The 21,887-nt window shown below is 44.1% G+C and overlaps 1 protein-coding gene across 1 annotated transcript in view; it reads right to left on the reverse strand.

Annotated features, from left to right (window-relative positions):
• drosha (drosha ribonuclease III) overlaps positions 1–21,887 on the reverse strand; it is a 90,099-nt gene that overhangs the window by 51,651 nt on the left and 16,561 nt on the right. The window contains exons 13-20 of the mRNA XM_010789741.1: positions 20,250–20,374; positions 17,190–17,289; positions 13,000–13,107; positions 9,202–9,309; positions 4,295–4,433; positions 4,128–4,188; positions 3,783–3,842; positions 1,305–1,404 (exon numbers count right to left, since the gene is read on the reverse strand). Coding sequence (XP_010788043.1) covers positions 1,305–1,404; positions 3,783–3,842; positions 4,128–4,188; positions 4,295–4,433; positions 9,202–9,309; positions 13,000–13,107; positions 17,190–17,289; positions 20,250–20,374 — 801 coding nt within the window. The remainder of the gene's footprint in view (positions 1–1,304; positions 1,405–3,782; positions 3,843–4,127; positions 4,189–4,294; positions 4,434–9,201; positions 9,310–12,999; positions 13,108–17,189; positions 17,290–20,249; positions 20,375–21,887) is intronic.

The following is a 21,887-nucleotide window of genomic DNA, read 5'->3' on the forward strand; positions in this document are numbered from 1 at the left end:
GGGGGGGGGGGGACTTGGGATTATAGCCTCTGTAGACCATTGACATGCACAGAAACCTATATAACACACTACAGGAAAGGGAAAACTTCAAAAAGCATAGGGCCTCTTCAAAAAATAAAGACATATAATTTACTCTAGTACTTACAATAACGCTAAATAGTACATAATATGGTATTTTAACAATATTATTACTACCAGTACTGTCATTGTCCGATTATATCTTTATGTTTTTGTTGTCGCTAGTTTGGCAATGAATAGTTGGCTAATTGATTACTCTAACTACAGAAAAACATCTTCACAACAAAGTAAAATTATTATTTGTTGAAGCAATTCTTCATGCAAAATAGGCTAAAAAATAATTGCTATATGGAAATGTCCTGCTGTAAATAATGCTGTGTTGGTTGGGACTCTGGGTCAGTCAAACTTTCTGCAACTTTTTCTTTGAGCCGCTTCAACAGTAGCCTAACTTGATTTTCCTGGCAGTGCACCACAGAGGAATACCCGGCAAAAAACAGTCAGGGTGCTATTTAATTATGGCTGATAACTGTTGGTGGTATCCCACCCCCTGTGATTGCACACACAAATTAAATCACAATTCATAAATACTCCAACTCAGAGGGAACCCGGTCTGACTTTTAAGCCTTCCAAGTGAAGTGGCGGATTGTGCCGTAGCTCGCTGAAGATATTTTTTTGAAAAGATAATTGTGAGTGTTCTTGAGCAGACGGCTTTAGAGGAGCCTGGTAAACAATTTGGCAACGTTGAGCACTGTATCACACTCACTTTACCGCGAGCGGCAAATTGAAACAAGCCAAACTGCTACACAGCACTAATGCAGATTCGGGCGGCTGCATCTTTGTATTCAGCGGGGAGCAACATGAAAGATTGAAGCTTTTAATTGCTTTCTCCACATCACGGGACGATTATTGTTGTGTTCTTTACAAACGTGCCAGTGAGTGCGGCTTGGCTGTACTGCGCTGCCAGCGAGAGAGGGAAGGAGGGAAGAAAGGGGGCCCAGCGATAACAGGAACTGGAGAGTGTTTCAGGAAGACTTCTAGGGGCCCATAGGGACCCAAGCCGCACTAGTCTAGCACTCCAAAACAACAACCTTTTAACTCCAATTACAAACCTGAGGGGGCAGAAAAAAAAGGTAAGGTATGGCAGCAAGACAAAATTACCCTTTTCCCAAGTGTCCCCTTAAAAAGAGGCAATGTCATAACGGCAGGACAAGAAAAAAAGAACACTGTCTCAGACATTTTCTCCTGTCAGTTCGCAGACCTTTCACAGGTACGGGTTACCGGTTTACCTTGGCTAGCATGGCTAAGTGCTGGTTCTGCACGATGGCTGTTCTGTAGGTGGCCAGGCCGCCCTCCTCCAGACCGGGAAACAAGTAGTACAAGTGGACACTGTGGATGGAGACATTAAAAGAAAAAAGAAAAGTTCAAGTACAAGTCACTTGATGTCAGATTTAACGGTTTGGAGACATTTTAAGTTAGAGAGCAGGAGAGCTACAGCTTAAAGCAAGTTCGATTTGGGCGTTTTAAAACACTTTCTTGCTGCCATTCATCATAGAGTCAAGTGTAAGACAACTTTACACAGAAATGTATTGTGTAAAGTGGCCAAATCGAACACAAATGAGAATTTCCAATGAAGAAAGGTGTTGTACAACTTTCCCTAATTAATTATGTGGTAAGATAAAAACGGTTACTAGATTTATTTATTTTTTTAATCGCCTCATCGTGGATATACCAATTTTGACAAGACCTCCTAATTAATTTTCCAGATATTGAAGCCTTTCCAGGTCTGTGTTGGATCCCAGAGAGGTCCGCGGACGCTTCAGCGGTTCCACAGCTGGGTTCCGGGCGAGCAAGTTCCATTTTCATTACGGTCCAGCGTCTCCCTAACCGCGGCGTATCATTTGATTTCATTTGAATTAAAGCAGGCCATTTAATTCAGTCATTTCTAATCAATGCAAAGAGAGGAAAGCAGGTGGTGCTCTGTTTTCCAAATTCATGACAGGTATATTTGTCAGGCTATTGTGGTGTTATTGTGAAAACAAAGCACTTGGAATTAATAAAAAACACTTGTGTGCAATGAAAAATAATTATAGCAGAGATTCTGGTTCGCTGGATGAAGTGTCAGTCACACAGAGTGGCTAACTGGGCTACATGGTTCTCTTCATTTAGGAGAACATTGTGTATTTTAATCAGAAGATGTTGTTTCAAAGAGAAAAAGGCCTTCCTTTTTTTTTTTTAAAGCGGTGAACTATCGACCTCACTGAGCGTGCCGTACATCAAAGCTTCATTAAGTGGACATGAAAGCTGGATCTCTTTCTCTTAACTCTGAAACTTATTCATTCACAAGTTCAGCAGCAGTGGTTCTAAATCTGATGGGAGAAAAATGCGAAAAAATTCAAGTGATATTAACTCAAAACAATTTATTCTTAATACTATTCCAAAGATGACTTCTGGTTTGCCCGTCAGGCTTTCATCTTTAATAATCATTACTAATTTAAAAATGCACCTGAACTTATGTACTCCTAATTAAATGTTAACTTTTCCAGAAGAAGGAACACAAATATTGTCAGTGGACTTTCTTTTCCTTTTTTTAAACAGGCCGTAACCCCTTCTGTCCGACACTTACTCCCTGTGTTAGGGCTATTTAAATGTGCAAAATATTCTGTTGGCTGGAAAGCAGAGGCACAGATAGCCTCTGAGGACCGTGCTCACTGGAGGTGCACAAGGCAGTTGGCTGGATCTGCTGTACCCATTTAACTGGACAAGAAGCTGATAAATAATTCAGAGGGCCAGAGCGTAGGCCAAGCATGTCTCGTCAGACGCTAACAATCAAAGAAGGGAGGCAGAGGAAGGCAAAACATGGCTAGAGATAACAAGAGAAACAGAGGACAACCACCTTTTTTGTAACACTGTTCCTGCTGAAAGGAGCGGGAGCAGTGTCCTGTGTAACTCAGTGACAAAATTCATTCAGGCTGTGAAGTGTTGGCATACAAGGCTACAAATGAGTTGTTTATAGTAGAAGATATGCTGTCTGGCAAAAGGAAGTCAGATCAAATACATATGGTTAAGTAGTGGAGGAAGTTATGGTTTAATGGTGGGAATGTTTAGACAGTGGGTGTTTCTCAATGTCGAGGACGCTTCCTTGGTAGCACATGTGCCTCAGTTGCTTCAGAAGCGAGGCAAGAATCCTTCCTAGCCTCGGAAAACGAAGAACGGTGGAACAGGTGTGCAGGTGTGTGTCATATGAGAGGCCCCGCCTTAAATGGAGCGCGATTTCCGCCAAAGATTTGGAAATTGGTCCGTGCGCAAAGCATTGTGGGGATTTTAAAACTGCGGAGGATACATGTGCAGGCTCGAAATGTCCCGCAACGAAGGACACCGGCCTCGGTAGAATTCCAAGCATCCTGGCCATTGGAACAGTCGTTCGGCGGGTCTCGATGACGTAGCATCCTTGAAATAGTGGCTCTGGAGCAGCCTTCCCCGACATTGAGAAACACCCTGTGTCTAAGAGAATTTATGGGTAGGATTGGTTGGCTTGTTTTGCTTTCTTTTATATGAAGGGACTGTTAGCTGTGTTCTGGAAACATAACTTATTTATCCACTTGTGGTTGCTCTGTTCCTACAATTTGAGATTGATTTCAAATATGTTGGGACTCTCTTTATTACTTTATTAAATATAAGACAAACTTGTTGATGAATAATTTATNGTTGTAGTCGGCTTCAATTAGCGCATGTGTCTATCAAAGATGCGGAGAGCGCTTTCTCACCTGGTGAGGAACTCGACTACGGCATCACCCAGGAACTCCAGTCTCTCGTTGTGATTGATCCTGGGGGTGAGGAGGAGACGGGACGGGGGGAGGAAAGTTGAAAAAGTAGTGTGACAGATGGTCTAACACACATCAGAGAATAACAGTAGCTCACGTTCAATCATAAGTAGCCGTTGCTCTTAAAATGAGCTCATTTCATTTCCCATGTGATGTCCATTCTCTCACAGTTCAAGTTAATTTTCTTGTCAGCAGGCCCGCTGGGTGTATTAATCACAATGATTGTCCCTTTGATTGCCCCTGTGGTCAGTGGTAGCGTGAACAGATATGTGGCTGCAGGAGGCCTACCTGGAGGGGGAGGGGTCATCCTGCCCCAGCCGAGACATGATGTTAATCAATGTGTTGATTCCTGGAAGAAAAATCCCCGGGGAGAGGTGAGGGATAGAGTGGTCATTTGACAGTAAAAATAGAAACAAGGCAGGGAAGAATTGGCATGAAAAGGAAGAGGGACCCACCTTTCTTCCTCATGTACATGTGGTGGACCTTCCTGTCTCCGTACTTCGGCTGGCGGATGCCACAGTTGGAGAGGGAGTTGCGGGCGTGATCAGGATTCATACCGAAGTTCAGGTGGTGACTGGGGTGAGTCATGGCGAGCTGGAGGAGAGAGAAGAGAGTTGCAAAGAGGGGTGAGGTGACACTTTTCAAAGAAGGTGAAAGGGCCAGAACAGGGTCGCGATGGAAAAGTCCCTTCTGCTTACAAATGCACTCAATGGATTGAAATGGCCTGGAAGTATTAGCCAACTGGCAGCCATGATAAGATCTGTTAGAATCCTCTAAATTACAGGAAAGGAGCTTCGATGCTTCCTTTATTGTATCCTTTAGCATAGGATACTGGGATCATCCTTTACAAAAGGAAAGAAGAGAATGCTTCTCAAAGTCTGTGCGGCTGCAACATTTAAAATTGCATAATTCAACAGTTTACCGAGGACGTGATTGATAAGTGGGTTCGTATGTGTATGCGAACGGCAAATCATCAATATAATAATCAATAACATTAGCTGTTGCATCAGGATGGCGTCACCCAGTTCAGTCTCTTTTCCTAAGTCCTGATGAATAGTCCTATAGTCCTAATAGCCCATGGTGTTTTTCCACTGAGGTTGAGGAAAAGTGGTTAGGAAACGACTCGAGGGCCCGATTTGTTTTGAAAAAGTCAACCGCAACCAGATTCTTAATTTGCATGAATACCCTCAACAGAGCCTGATGCGTTCCATTTCCTCGTTTTGTCTAATGACTAATTACAAACGGTAACACAGTTCAAAGCAAATCAGTCTAATAATGTCGGATCAGAAATCGCTCGAAGGAACAGAAGAGAGGGAGTGGTGCTTAGGTGAGGACACAGGAAGAGAAAGCTCCCTCATGCCTCTTCGTCACAGTCAGGTTGTCTATATGAAAATTAATAACTTTAACTTTCAAACCTGTAAAGACAGGCAAAAGTGGGAAATAAGCCTGAAGGAAACGTATTAGTCGACATTCAGTTTTGTTTGAAAAGGACGAAAAACTGCTGTGCCTAGAAAGACTGCCGCGGCTGAACATCTCAAATTCACTCGGGGAATAAAAAGGCAAAAGATAGGGCTCAGTAGGATATGTCAAGCCTTTATCAATCTTACATTAGTAGAATGTTAATCTCAGCCAAAAAAACACGAAAGAAAACTCCGACTACTCTCCCCCCGGGGCTTGCTTTTCAAAATGCTTGTCTCCTTTCAGCCAACTTCAAATCAATTTCAAGCTCCAATGAGATATATATGTAAAAGTTAACAGAGAGGTTTCAATATTTATAGTTGCTCAAGAGGCCTTCAGCTTTGTTGCCTTGAACACCGAGGCGACAGATTCAACAGCAATTGTATTTTTTTCTGTGGTTAAGAAGAAAGAAAGCGAGTTATTTGACATGACACAAAAATAAATCTAGCAATTCTCAGCGCCGTGTTGACAGTTTGATACAAATAAATAAAAACAACACCAAATGTCTATTTCCACATTCAACTCCCGTTGTGCGAATGTCAGACAGAAGCCGATGACCACCTACTACACAGCCTCAACTACAGATTTGGGTACTCGACAGGAATCCCATCAAAAATAACACACTCGGTAAACACCGCAGGTCCATCACAGTTACGGACAACATTCAACAACGGTATTGGCTTTTAAGTTGAATCTGTGGGGCGGATTGACGTCTGCAACTGTTCCTGTCAACATAATGACTGCGTAACGTATCGGAGGGATTTGGATTTAGTGATCACTGCCTCAGCTGCTGCTCAACTGCCTTTGGCTAAATGGGAGTAAACATCATCAGTCAGTTGGGAGCGGCAGACTTGAGTGGAAAGCGTGTTCCTGAACCCACATGCGGAGAAACTGATGGGCAAACAGAAAAGCTCTTTATCACCGTGCACTGCATTATTGGATATGCACAGGTAGATGAAGACTCGGGGGTAAAGAAAAGAGACTGGAATCAAATATTGAAATATCAGATTTGTTTATGTTAAAGCAAAATCGCATAAGTTTGTTTGTAGTTGCATTGGCCTTACAGTAGTATTTTGAGTTCTTAGCGCATAATCCATTTGTTTGAATTCATGAAGACTTTTCTTGATTCTTTGTTCATCGTGTAAGCAAGCGAGAAAAACAAAGTTGTGGGTGAATGTTCCCTTTAACAGCTGGGTGTGCAGCCCTTATGTAACATTGCTATAAAAGGCCATCCCCTAGAATTGTTATGTAATATTTAACATTTGGAATATTCAAACATGCTCAGAAATATAAGCACATGTTAAAGCCTGAAAAATGCATGAAATAGACGGGCGTCCCAATCCTATGGCTGGGTATGAATAACATTCTGAATAACGAAAAAGCATAAAAGACCGTGGCACTCAGTGAAGAGCCTCAATGGTGGGGGCACGCAAACAAAAGCATGCGAGCCGGGGCCGAGGACTTGTACGGATAAATTATTGAGATCTTCTGTGATGCCTCTCATCCTGTCAGCATGGGTCAAAAGTGAGGGACGGGGATGGAGCAACAGGGAGGAGGGTGATTACGAGGGTCTGGTGGATGTTGGGATGCGGGAGCATGTGGCGACCATGAACACATGTCTCTTCATCTCCAACCCACCTGCCCCTACCCATGTTTTAAATGTTAAATGTTTAACAGCGAGGCTCTCAGAAGAGGAGCTTCAAAGGGCCGCGGCACCACTGGAGCCAGGCGGGTATGGGGGGGGGGTCTGAGTGCAGAGGCTCCCGCTCTCTGCCTGTCTTTTTTGGAAGTTGCCCCATGCAAAGATCACATTGCCATTCTGTACTGAAATAGCAGGTGTGTGGCTGCACAGAGAATCGAGTGATGTCCAATGGATTAACTGACTGAATGTACACAGTGATCATACACTTCGGACATGTGTTCTCCCTGCGTGTTTGATTCCCAGATATGATTTCATTAAATTACAGTGCGAGCTGGAAACAAGCATTGATTTCTGTGCAGACCCACAAAACTCTGTTTCCCGAATGATCTGCTGCTTTCATCTCTTCGAAGCAAAATATAGCTTGCCTTTAATGGGAGTACAGCTCATTAACCTTCAAAGCCAGAACAAAAAATCCCATTCTGAAATAGCTCTTCCACTGCCCCAAACCAAGAATGACAGCCTGTTCCTCTGCAGAAATACCCCTTTAAGTGTAACCCACAGTATGTCTCATTAACACTCAGTGTGTGTTAAATGTGTCAAAATAGAAATGTCAAAACATGTGCAACACTTTAGACTTGTACAAGGTATACTCTGTTTAGCGATTAACACTCTTTGATTCATGTTAATTCCAGGGAGCTGCAGAAGTGCCTGTTGTTATTTTATTTAGATAATATTATGTAATGCAATCAAGCAATACAAATAAGTGGATCAGTCTTAAGGTCTCTTTTGAAAATGTAATATTGCTTCTTTATAAAAAGCTATAGTATTTCTTACACAATTTATTTTTTACTCTATCAAGGAATAGTCCATAGAATATGTGATTACTAAAATATTTGTTAGCTGCAGCTCTTCTCATAACCTGCCACAGGAAAACATTCCTCTGATTAAATATGATCATGTCATCAGAAAAGGGGAAATGGGATGTGATGGCAGATCTGAAATCAGTTTGACTCAGAGAGGGCTTTTTGAAGAAGCACCGTCGCACTCATGCAGTCCTGTCCAAACCTATCTGGGCACAGAGTGTGTGTTCTGTGGGACATTAGTCGCTGTGTGTGTGTGTGTAGTATACGAGGAATGTACTGTAAGCCAAGCAATGATGGCTCCCTCCTTGGGTCATTTCAGTCCCAGAAGTGGTGAACTGCTGACAGCCTTGGCTTTATGAACACACACACACAAACATATATACACACACACACACACACACACACACACACACAAACATATATACAAACACACACACACACACACACACACAAACATATATACACACACACACAAACAGCAGTGTCATGGTGTTCACACTTAAGTGGATAGAATTGCGATGGAGACAGACAGCCAGGTAACACACTGCAGAGGACTGTATGGGAGCTGTCATGATCAAACTGATTGTTTTTCTTTTGTTTGTCTCTTTTGAAAGATGAAGGAATTGAATGAGAGTAGAGGGGGGGGACAGACCCATTAACTTCTCTCGAGAGGCGGCAGATTTCAGGCTCAAATTGGCGTCTCTTCGATGAAAGCCACGCAGCCTGTCGTCCGTCGGGTGGCCTCGCGGCGGGTCAGCGTTCCCTTTTTAACGCTCGTAATGATGGGTCGTCATTATACAAACGACAAAAAGGTCAATCTCCGATCGATACGTGCGAACACGCGCAGACACACACGGAGCATTGAGCGAATCTTAATGCATCCTTCTCCTTTTTAACTATGTATAGGCTACAACACATTGATTTCTAATGTATCAGGTTATGACAGCTCTTCGATATTGTTGGAGGCGGCCGGGGGGCTTGCTACAGCAACACACAGCTTGAGGCTGCAGACCCGACAGGGGAGAAGCTGGCGTTACGGAGGAGGCTGTTGTTGTCCTGACTACTGTCACCGCGGCTCACAGCGGGCCCGAGCGGCTCGTTGCAGAGATGTGACTCAGGCCGGTGTGTGGGTTACCTTAGTTGACTTCTGAGCTCCGGTTTCCACCTGAACTATCCCTGCAGAGGTGGACTGGGCACGGTAATGAGGCAAACGCTGGATCTCTGCACAAAACTTTTTTTTTTATCATGCTATCTAACTGGCTGTACATTGCACCCTGTCTGAGAGAACCCCAGGGATTTGGCTACCTATATCCTGTTAGTGATCAACTATGACAGCCTTTAAATAGTGCAGCTTGGGGTCGCACTTTGTGAGTAAGGAGCTGTCGTGACTGTGCCTTACCTGAAGGAGGCAGCGCTCCTTGAAGACGTAGCCGATCAGCTCATCCAGGTGCATCAGACACTGGTGGTACCGGATGTGATGGGTGAGAACAGGCAGCATCATGGCGTGCTGTAGGGGACAGAGACATCTATCAGAAAAAAGTGCGAGTGAGAAGGTAGCAAAGGGAGACACAATTGGAAAGGGGAAAAAAACAGGAAGAGATAGAGAATAGGAATCATGACTTATATGAGAGATGTGCTTGCGGAGCGTGTTTTGAGAGAAAGTGTGATGAAGAGATTGAAAGAAAGGGAGAGGGCTTGATGGAGGGAAAAGGCGGGGAGAAATCAATCAGCCGGTCATTATTTATTAAGTGGTGCTCTGCAAGAGAGAGATGAAATAATCAAAAACCCAATCGCAGCGCTGTGAGAGGGAATGACAGAAAGGAGGGAAATTCACATTTGGACAGGACAGTGAAATCGAAGACCATTTCGACATGTTGACACTCTTACATTCGGACACACACTGACAGCCCCCTCTGACCCTCATGTATTAAAGAGGGGAGGGGGAAAGTTTCAGCGCAACAAAGTGAAAGAAAAAGTGAAAATGGAGGGGGAGGAGGAGCGCGTATCGACGGGGGATTGTGAGAAGGAACAGCAACAGGCTAATTTGCTGACCACTGACTATTCTCACTGACAGTCAGAGAGCCAATCTACAGAACCATTAGACAGAACCATTAGTGGGGGGGGGGGGGGCTTATCAAGTCGGGTGTAAGTGGTGGCTGAGGAATTGTAGCAAAGGCTGGTGTACACACATTAACCCCGTGCCACCACATGAGAGCCATGCATGTTTTAATTAGTGCTGCTGCTGGGGGGGGAGGGGGCCCGGGGCCTGGCGGCTACGAGCAGCATTGCCACGGAGCCCCCGGGCCGTCACCAGGGCCGCGGTAACACACTCCCCAGGCCTTGTTAAGCAGCCAATTAACAGAGCCAGGCCCTGGTCGTGTCTAGAGCTCCTGACCTGTTCTGATGACTGTCGGGGTGTGTGTGTGTGTGTGTGTGTGTGTGTGTGTGTGTGTTAGAGAGGAGAAGTGGGGGCTGTTAGAGTTGATACTCTGCTAATTAAAAGGTGGGAAATGTCTAATTTACTGTCACGGATGATGTTTGGGCCGTTTGGACACCGGCCCAGCGGAGCAGTGGTCTGACTTTGCTTTTCCCCTGGCTGAAATATATGCGAAATGAATTTTAAAAAGTGCACTTTCAATCACTGGATCATGATTTAATTAACTGGAATGTGATCAAATGGTCTCGACTTATATATAATCATATTCATTTGTTAATCACAGGATAGAAACATTTGAAAAGGGTTAGGCAATATGACCAAAAATATATATCACATTGTATACAAATATTTAAAATATATAATTGTATAACACGGTATAGACATACAGTATATAAAACTTCACTAACTGCTATGTAAATTATATTTTAAAAAATTCACATTTGAACTGTCATACAAGCAACTTGAGTAAAATACAAGTATTCAAACAAGGCTTTCAATACTCCTACTTAATGTTAAAGACCGTTATAGGAAAATATAAATGTTTTATATTCAACAATACCAATTAAAATGTGCATTAAGGACTGTATCCACTTCCTACTTACCTGCTGCCATCGATACAAATGTAGAGAGTTGTATTTACCCATGTACTGTGTTGATTATGTGATATAAAAGTAGGCTGATTAACGTAACGAGTGAGTGATGAATCAATGCACCGCACTGTGGCAGAAAGAGAGAGCTGCCCACACTTATTTTCTCTGATGTAGAAAGGAAAACAAGCTGCCTTCCCTTGAAATGTAAAATCGACTGATCGCCTTCAGATGTGATCAGGGACAAAGCAGTGAAAAAAGAAAAAAAAGATTTAATTGTAACTTTTTTTTCCTTATACATTGATGAATAAATAAATCCATTGTGCTTCCCGGTCCTTGACAGAGCCTTTCAAGTGAAACAACCTCGGTGTGTCCGAGTGAAGTCAGTAACGAGGGGGCTGGTTCTGTTCGAATAGAGATCCTGCTTTTGAGAATCGGGAAACTATGGGTCAGTTTAGCCGTTGTATCTCGTCCGTGTCACACGTTGTGCAGAGTGCATCACCGAAGTTCGAACTGAAATTATTCATGAACCAATTAGTCGTAGCGGTGCAGCTTGAAGCAAATATAATTGGGCGGCAATTATGGATCGGATCCTCCGTTGCTAGACCTTGCTGTAAGAGAGGTCTGGTTTGCGGGGATAGAACTTCCCGTCATTCCTCTCCAAATGTGAAATCAGCTGTAGGGTATCCTTGCTGCGCGTAGGGGTGGGAATTATTTTAGAGGGAAAAAGATGATGGCAATTATTTTTGCTGAGAAGCAGGCAGAAAATATTGGAAAAGACAGTAAATAAAAGAATTATGAACTAAAGCACACTTTTACTGACAAATTCATGGACAAATGCAGCTGCGTGTGTTCCAGTGGGCAAAGCATGGCACTAACACATTCAGGGTTATGGTTCAAGTCTCATTAGGCCCGCCTTTATAACTCTGATCTGCACATGTTGTCCCACTTCCCTGGAGAGACCATATGGAGATGAAATCCCATCGTGCTTTATGTGGCTGCTGTAAATAAGAGCATGAGGAGAGATAACGGTACATTCACACTCGACAGATCAGAGTGGTTGTGAAGTATAAATAAAATGTCACGTCAGACACATCACTTGATGAAGGGGTATGGCTTCCGAGGCTCTGTGGGAGTCCACTCTCTTTACACAGATTTTGACACTTTAAACGGAGAAGTGACGCAATGCGCAGAAAGATCAGAAGACGAGTCCCTGACTGGCCATAAGCACTGGTGTGTGTCCGTCTGAGTGGAAGTTCTCCATGTATGTGACAAGGATAATTGCGGTGTATTACAAAGTTATTACATGTTCAACAAGGACTTTGAGGATATTCAAACCTCAAAGTGTGTGCACCAAAAAAAGACTTTGCTAATTGTCCTTTGCTGCCCACAAAAACAAGGATGTAAGGAGGCAGAATTGTCCATTAAACACGACCACAGCACTTAGTGTTGACGTGCCCTGAAGTGGCTCCGTTGGTTTCAGAATTGATTTTAATATTTTATTGATAACTCCAAGGGCTGTTCATGGTCTGGCTGCTGTTTAGATTGCCGAGACTCTTTTCCTGCAGATACAGAGCCTGGTGTAAGATTCAGTGCTAATAGCCGTAGCAGAGTGCAGATTGGTGTCAGTAGGTGAGCGGGCATTTGCAACGAGAGCACATTGGATCCATTTATTGCTCACAATTTTAAAAATGATTTGGTAATGAAACTTACACTGTCCTACAACATCGATGTCTTGGAAACCACAATGGTAAAAAAAGATGGTATTAATCAACCAATGTTTTTTAATTCCACTTATCATACACCATCTATTAGCTCAATTAATATTATTGTTTATGTTTCTTTTTTAAACCCCTTTTTTTACACTGCTTGGATGTCTGTTATGAAGATGTACAAAATTGTTAATGAAACTTTTTAAACACTTTTTGTATTATTTTATCAACATTTTTTTTATTTCTGATCTTAATAATTTCCTTACTTTAAAAATAAGTGTCTTTATTCAATTTTTAAGCAAAAAAAACGACACTCCTTAGATTGTAGTTATGTATATATTATGTAAATGTTACGTATGTTTGTGTAAGTATTTCTGTGTGTATCAGTGAGTACAAACATCTCAGCGTGAGTTAGATCTTGGAGTATGCAGTGCAGAACATGTCTGTGTTTTTTGTGTTACCTGACAGACGTCGGAGCGGATGCCGGTCTTCCAGAAGCCCTGACTGCTGAGCTCCACTGTCACCTCGCGGCGCATGGTGTTCTTCTGACGGATCTTCTGAAGAGCTTCCTGCCAAACAATCAGCGAGTCAATTATTGATCAGCTGCGGCCTTCGGGGACAGCTCGCATCCTCAAAAACCCCTCCCCTCACCTCCCCCAACAGAGAAGGGCTGGCAGATGCAACATTGTGAAAGCTCCATAGCATGACATAAATACTGTAGCGCTGTGGACAGGAGCAACAGGGCACTGACAGCTCTGCTGGCCCCGGCTAATTGAGGCACTGCTGTGGGTCAGCATGGCTGTAGGCAGTGGGGGTGGAGGAAGGCTAATATGGAGGCGTCAAGCCCCAGTCGCCAAGAGCCAAGGCACCTGCCTGCCCATTAGGACCCTCACTCAAGAGCAGGAGCAGCAGCTGCAGCAGGAGGAGGAATCATTACAGACACACACATCATGTCAGACCTACAGCAAATAACTGGAAACTCAGTTAGGGAGGGGGCTCTGAGACAAGAGGGTCCTACAAATAACAGTGGAGATGGAAGATGTATTGACAGAGTGCACCTCCTAATGTGTGTGCACACTCACTCGGCTGAGATTTATCGACTGTGCCAGAGTTAGCCGTGATCTGCCTAAAATGGAACGCCAGGAATTCTTTGACTCGCAGAGGAAATAAGAACAACAAAGGGCATGAATAAATAATGCCATCCTACTTTGAACTGCGTATCAAAGTGAACAAGCTCGCCCACGTGCAACATGAGCACGCGCAACCGCACACAGCACAATCTTTTTTTCCGTGGACAGCCAGCCACTGTATATGGAAAGCAGTTATCACAGCGAATGATATGTAAATGCTCTGTTATGCAAGGCTTTCTACAGGGTCATGGAATGGACAGAAGTACAACAAAAGTAAACAATTGTGCAGCGAGGGGAGGAGGCGGAGAGACTAACTTTCTGCAGGGTCAGACAGACGGGGCACGGCTCGTTTGACTTTTATCATCACATCGTTTGGAGGAGAGAAGGAGTGTTTGTGTTTTGGATCAGGTTGAGGTCAAACACCAAAGACACTGTCTGAGATGCACTGCCTGCACAAGGCTGGAGCCATCTGTTGCATGCATGTGTGCTTCCCCTGCTTTCTTGTGCATTTGCATTTTGCCAAAGACAGACCTTTGTTAACTAGGAAAAGATGGTGAATTACTAACTACTACTAATTACTAAGCTACTGTATTTCCCTTTTTCAAAAACTAGTTTGGATTCTCAAAAAACGCTTTGGCTACCTGTATGCTTGAGAATCGGTTTTAAAGTTGTTCCACTTGTTTATGAAGCTATAAATGACTTTGCTTCTCCCTAGATCAGAGATTTGCACTCATTTTATGTTGAGGCACTCCACTGCTTTCTATTTGAAATGAACCTTATGTGTCCCATATAAGTGTGGATGAGAGTGCCTTCTGATTTGATGCCCCTATACTTTGGAACTCACTGCCTCTGGATGGTAGAAAGGTACTGTAAGCTCTCTATAGTTCTTATGTCTGTTTGTTTTAAAGAGTAAATAAAGACCTACCTTCCTTTTAATGAGGCTATCTGTAGTGATGTATGTAGCCTTATTTTATTACAATCATAAGGATAAAAGCTGTGAAAACAATATAAAGTACACTTCTTTTATTACCATTTTGAGAAATTGGCAACCAGTTCCTTACTTTGTCCTTTTTCAATAATGAATCTGATAACTGCACATTTTCTTAAGTCTATAAGGTTACTAAAAATATAATTTCAGTTTGGCAACCAAGAGCTAATTCCTTGAAGTCAATGTTGATCCCTGTCGTGTTAAGTTCTTGTGTGGCCCAGCTGAAGCCCAGAATTGATAGCAATGGAAAATGCGTGGAATTATTCGAAGATATCTTTTTAAAGATGCTCCTCATACAGCTCAACTGAGCTTGGCCAAATCTGCAAGGCAGAATCAGAGAAAATCCCCAAATCCACATATGCCGAGCTGAGAGAGAAGACTCAATGCTGAAGTCACTGCCAAAGAAGTGACGGCCGGGGCTGAATACTTATTCAAATTAGAGATTTGAGATAGTAAAAGTGCCATTCGTTTTCAATACAGTCACACAAATGTTTTACAACATGTGTTCTGCTTGTCCTTATATTGTAAAGACTGTCAACCAAGTGGAATCCAAGCACAACAAAAAATGTGAATTCAATCTTAAAAGGATTGTTTTCTGAAGACAATATCGGTCCGCATGTTTGAAACCCAGTCATGCGTTTGGCTGAGTTTCTTAGCACAAAATCCATCTGGGCAACACACACACTCTTAACGCCACACCCCCTCCGCCCACACACACAACCCTCCCCGCACTCAGCATGGGGTTTGGAAATGGGTGCCCGCTCCCTGGTGTGAAGGCCAGTTCTAGCCAAAACGCACCCCCTCTCTGGAGCTGTGTGTTGTCCACACTGAGCGCACAGGCATCGAAGAGCCGGTTGGAGCAGCACTGCCGTGGAGCGAACACCTCTGACAGGGTGATTCTTAATGGTGGAAAAACGCCTTTTCAGAAGACCATTTACAGAGGAAGCTTGAGTGTTCCCTGGGGCGTTAAATAAGTAGCGATGCCACACGTCCACTGCAACGAGGACACACTGACATGGCTAATGCTTTGTGGTGGAGTCTGATGGGCCCAGGGTGTGTGTGTGTGTGTGTGTGTGTGTGTGTGTGTGTGTGTGTGTGTGTGTGTGTGTGTGTGTGTGTGTGTGTGTGTGTGTGTGTGTGTGTTTGGGATACGCTAATTGCTCCGGTGCAGGTTGACAGTAGGATTGTCGGGGCTTGTTAGCCACAGGGCTTTCGCCGAGGTACCTGGGAAACAAGCTGATTGAGCTCTGAGTTCTTCCTCATTATTGGTTCAGAGTGTATCAAAGCAAGAGGAGCACTTAGAGCTTTCGATAGTGATAAAGCAGTTGGGAAGTTACAGAGGTAACTACCAGAGAGATATGACGGCACAAAGAGCTTGTTCGCAGCTACTTGTGGGCCACACACACACACACACCCCTGCGCGCTGAGACTCCCTGTGGCCACATGGTCATTACCTCACCAAACCTGAACCTTTCTCATTCTCAGTCCCGGGGGGGGGTTTGACCTTAACACTCAACTCAAGAGAGCAGGTACAGCAGTTTTACTCTGAGCTGCACATTCGTCTAAATTATGCATTATTAAAAGTAAGAAAAAGACAAAAGTCAAGGGGGAATATTAATACCTAAAATAAAAACGGGAAAAGATTAGGGCCTCCAGCCGGTTCACGTTCAAATATAATTATTATTGGCTTTAATTCCTTTTGTACGGATGACGATTAGGGCCACGTATATTTCCTCTTTGTTTGGGTTTTTTCAGAATTCTGACTTCATCTCAGAACAGAACAAAATCACTTTTGATCAGATCTAAAAAAATATACATATAATTCTCATGTGGCCCGATCCTCTTCCGTACAGACGTAATTATAGCCAATAATAATGATATTTAAACAGGTGGATGTAAGGACATAAAACCAGCAATTAAGAATGACCGGTGTGTAAATAATAAAGGGGAGATTGTTTCTCGTATCTGCAAAGGCTTGACTGATAAATGTTACATTTTATTACCATCAGAAATACAGTTTCCAACATCAAATAACATGTATATGTATGTACATGGCATTCATGTGCAAATGAATGTTTTCAAAGTAAAGCCCTGGATGCCATATTTAAATATCCCTCTGTAGTGCCATATCCTTTAATGTTTGAATGCAAGGCAGCGTTTTCTACAGAAAAAAACTAGAAAACCAGAAGAACAATGTTGCCTTTGTAAGTCACTTTTCTTTAGTGAAACAGCATCCTTGTTTCTTCCAGGCAATAATTCCGATTAGCAGCGGCGAGTTCCAGATAAGCTGCATTTGAATCGGAGTTCACAGCAGGAATAAAAGAAATAGTTTGGCTCTTGTTTCTGCAGAGAGTGCAAATGCTCCAGCGTAACCTTTCATATCTGCGGGAAATGAGCTCCCAAAACATTTAAATTGAAAGCGTATTGCACCGCGTCCACATAACAAGAGCAGGCCACTTGACAATGTAAAAAATGTGAGCGAGACAAAAGAAGAAAGGGAAATAATATCTTCTTTTTCTTCCTTTCAACCCACCTCTCTCTGCGTCAGCTTCTGCTTGTCGATCTGCTTGACCTTGGGGCTGTTGGCCAGCAGGTGGCGTAGTTTGACGTAGCTCTTCCACAGCTTCTGGTACCTGACAAGAGAGCAGAGAGGGAGGTGTCAGGCTCACAGGAGTCCATCTCCCCCCTCATTCTCACAACACATCAATATTTCATCCGCAGCTTGCCCGACATTAAACATAATTTAACAGTTGCCTGCGGCCGGTATTGCGGGAGTCTGTGTTTCAAATGTGCACTGTTTGAACTGCAAGGAGAGGTCCACGCACAAAGACAGACTAATGAAATGCTCTTCATCTTATTTTATTTTTTCTCGTAAAAAGCTGTAAGTCATGAAACATACGAGTGGCCCCGACGCGTCTCGTAACCTCCTAATTCTCATTTTCTATAAAAACCCCATTGTCTTTGCCCTCATTTGCATCTGAAAGGACCCAGGGAGTTATCGGCAAGGTGACATGTAGCCATCATACTAACCACCTCACCCCCCCCCACTCCACTTCCCTCTCTTTTCAATCAGACCTCCTGATTGATGCACTGAGGGCCGAGTGTGACCGTTCTGCTCCCATTCAGGAGACTTTCTCCTCATTTACCCAGAGTTATTCAATTATGATTGGTGGGATGGAGGGGTGAGGTGCCAGGGGTTTGGGGGATAGGATGGTGCATTGACAGAGAGAAAGGCACAGAGAGGAGAGAGAGGGAAGGGAGCAAGGAAAGGAGGGAAGTGGGGGTGGACCGTGGAATAGAAGAATTATAGAGCTTTAATGGTGGGGACTTCATTAGAGACTGAGACGAGGGAATGAGACGGCTTTACCGCCCCGATTATCAGCTCACCACCACCTCCGCACAGAGGCAGCAAGAGCGGGCGAGAGACAGAGGGGAAGTGAGAGAGAGAGAGAGAGAGAGAGAGAGAGCGAGAGAGAGAGAGACAGAGAGAGAGAGTCTCCCCAGCCTGGGAGGCCTCCTCGTCCCCAATCCGCTCCAATGACCTTTCCGTAGATCCGCTGCGTCTCAGGGTAGCTGCGCCGCCGCTCTCTGCACATGCTTGCATTAGCATATGCTGCTTCTTCCTTTTCTGCCCCCCCCTCCCTCCCCACTCGTCTGTTCTGTGTCCTATCTCGAGTCCTTTTCAGGAATGGTATCTGTAGCATGGCAGGCTTCATCTATCCGCTGGCTTTTAAGCGCTTTAACACAGGTATCTGTTACGTGAACGCGCAGACATTTCTCTACTTAAACTAGCCCTGACTTTTGCAGACAGAACAAATCTATCTATCTGATCATTAGTTCATAGGCCTCTGATGGACAAGAAAGATGAAGACAAAGGAATAACTGAAAACTAGGGATACATTTTTAAAATAGTTTTGAAGTATTTAGGGCCGTTTGGACGCTCATCCCCGGCTTCTTGCTAGACTTTCTTGAGAAATATACAAACGATGTTCTGACTCGTGTTGTTCGTCACTCAAAAAGGTGACGAGCAGAATGAAGTGCGAATGTTTGGAACGGTCCATTCTTTTACGCACAGCAGGGAAAACCTGAAGATAATTTAATTTTCCACCTGAAGTGGACTCACGCAGTTGTTTTCTACTCCTGAAGTGTGTACAATCATGAGGAAAATAGAGAACAACCATTTTGAAAATCACATAAATATTACTTGAACAAGCTACTAGAGTTTAAGACGAAGAAAAACGTCGCGCAGCACTCAGGAAATTAACTACTTCACTGTCTGCAGAGTGCCGATGCGAGAACAAAATAAGTATGTTAATTATGTGCTCAACTTCATGGCTGAGAGAGGAGAGACCCTGCCACTCGGAGGGAATATGTGTGTTCTTGTGTTATGGTGCGTGTTACAGGAATGTAGCTTGCCATTACTTTAACAGAAAGAGACTTATTCAATTAGGCTGACATATTAAACTGACATTACCTTCCTCTCCCCTCCCTCTATGTTTCTCTCTTCCCTCTCTTGCTGGAGTTGCCTGTCCTGTTCTTTTCTTTACATTGCCTGACCTCAGACCTGTCGTCAGCCTTGCCTCAGCTGTCGTGATGGAGCTGGAGATGCTCGAGTAGCGGCCAGTGAGAAGGGGGGAGGAAGACAACACATCTCCTTCAGTCTCCCGAGTTAATATATGCTTCTGCCGAGGCCCAGAGCTTCCTCTCTGTGGCATCACCGCCGCAATCAACACCGACTCCTGCCCTCGCTACACGCATCATTAGCAGTTGTAGGAAATCCTTTTCCACCGGTCGCTTACTACTCGTTTCTGCATCTGCTAATGATGTCCCAGAACGTCCATAAATTTGTCGTCGTCTACCGGCTTTGAGAAGTTTGACATGGCAGCAGGGTGCACAGGGATGAGTGAGCTCGGTGGACACGCAGCTAAAATCTAAGCGGCGGGGGAGAGCGGACATTAGTCGCAAACTAGTTCTGCCTAAATGGATTTCCTAACGACCAGCCTCTTGTTTGTGTCTTCATCAGCTCCACTTCCTGATTGACACTGAACATCCGAGTTGAAAAAGAAAAAGACACAGGTTTAAATTTAGACCGAGTTGTGTTCAGACTTTTGACGCGTTGTTGCCGCATGGTCTCTGAACACCTCGGGGGCCGCGGTGGCTCAGATGATCTAATACACTGCTTTGGTTAATTATGCAGCAGCAAAGTACAGTATTCCCTGCTGCAGCCCTGCGGCGTGTGGCATTACTATTCACCAGACGGCGGGTCCCACGGCGGAGCCACCCAGCGGATGCCCAACCCGTGACGGCGCATGTGAAAATGTCACGCCACTCGTTTTGCTCTTTCTTCTACTCCCTGTGTTTCCATCTATCCATCTCCCCTCCTTTTTGACACTCTTGACGTGCGTCACGAGATATTGCCTTACAGTGTCCGGGGAGAACGACAGTGAATAAGAGGCAGAGGGAAGGAGAGAGATGATACGCAGCAGGTGGGAGATCTGCATTCATCTAGTGTGTGTGTGTGTGTGTGTGTGTGTGTGTGTGTGTGTGTGTGTGTGTGTGTGTGTGTGTGTGTGTGTGTGTGTGTGTTTCTTACTGAGGGTCCCCGGCGTAGCTGAGCTGAGCAGGCCGGATCCCAAAATGCACGATGACGGGGAAGGTGATAACGGCCGGGTTGAACTGCTCCCTGTCCAGTTGGTCGATGCGCACCGAGCTCGGTTTCTAGGGTGAAACAAATCAGAACCAACGTGTGAATATAGCTCCAAGGAAGCCATCAGTTCATTATAAGAAGCTGATACAGGAAATAACAAATATTCAACGCCCCACGGGTCGTGTGTCACAGGACAGCAATGAGACCAGGCCTGGATTCTGCTCGTAGCTGTGGTAAGGTGACGTCAGGGGTGGCAAGCTAACTTCACATATCGGGGAAGAGATTGACAAGCAACATGTCCTCAGCCGGCTCCCAATTCACAGTTAGCCTGTCAGGCGTTTTGCGAGATCAGAGGACGGGGGTTGTAGCATAAGGCGTGATGAGCTGTGCGACAGATGGCTCGAGGCGCGGCTCACCTTGACATTAGCGCAGACTCATCCCGCGGCACGCATACAAACTTTGATTTGAGAGCAAGAGGTCGCCAGCCATCTTTGATTTGGCTTTAGAAAGACATAATCAGGTTTGATTGGCTTTGATGGAAGGGCTTGATGATTGCCCGGGTTACAATGCACACACAAATACACAGTACATCCTCATTTATACATCAAGGCCAAAGAGCATCAGGGATTCTTTAGTAATAATACACTAAAGCTGTTTGAAGGTCGATGACATTGGGCTCATTTGAAGAAATAATTACTTGTCACTTTGACATTAAAGTTGGGGAGTGTGTGCACATGTATAGAGTTAGTAGAAATTGCATTCTATTGATTGTAAAGCACCAACTGTGGTGTTGTTTATTTTCTTATTCTGAACTTTCAAGCAGAATAACCTCGACACTTTTGAGGTTTATGATTATTATGAGATGGAAGAATGTTTGTACAAGAAAAAAGTCCTTTTAAGATAAAAACGTCGGCTTAAAAACATCTCTCTGACATTACTGACTGAATAAATAAATGTTTTTAAGAGGCTATTGGGGTTTTCGGGGGGTTGCCTTTTCCTGTAGTGTGTGGGTTCGTGTGCATGTAAATGGTCAGCCATGACTGAACGTCCAGAGGGAGTTTCTCTAACCATAAAATGGACGATCAAAAAGGACTATTTAAACAATCTAGGGAAGATGGCCACTGATGACCAAAGTTTCCACCACACAAGGCAAGTCTCTATATGTGACCTTTTTAAAGGACTTTGTTTGACTGACAGACTAATCTTCAACATTAGTCTGGGGATTGAAGACTATTATCCTCCCACCTATCTGGAAACCCGACAGCAACAATTCAGTCCTGCCAGGAAGAGCAGTTGACTCAATAACTCACCCACGCCAAAGGTTATACAATCATATCTACTGTTCATATGCAACGCTTTAGCTAGCAATGACATCTTCACCTTTTCCCCCAGACACAATTACTGCACATCCTTTCAAAAAATATGGGCCAGACAAGAAGGTTAACCAACTTCATCGTGACATAAAAGCCAGGGCCCGAATAATGTTGGTGACAGCAAACGCCCTTGGGGGGGGGGGATAATAGGTGGGGTTGCTCATGTCACAGGCGAACAGGAACAGCCTTAGTCCTGCAGTGTCGGGGTTGG

The sequence above is a fragment of the Notothenia coriiceps genome, unplaced genomic scaffold (genome assembly GCF_000735185.1).
Source record: "Notothenia coriiceps isolate Sejong01 unplaced genomic scaffold, NC01 NC01_scaffold00033296, whole genome shotgun sequence".
In the NCBI taxonomy this organism is placed as follows: Eukaryota; Metazoa; Chordata; class Actinopteri; order Perciformes; family Nototheniidae; genus Notothenia; species Notothenia coriiceps.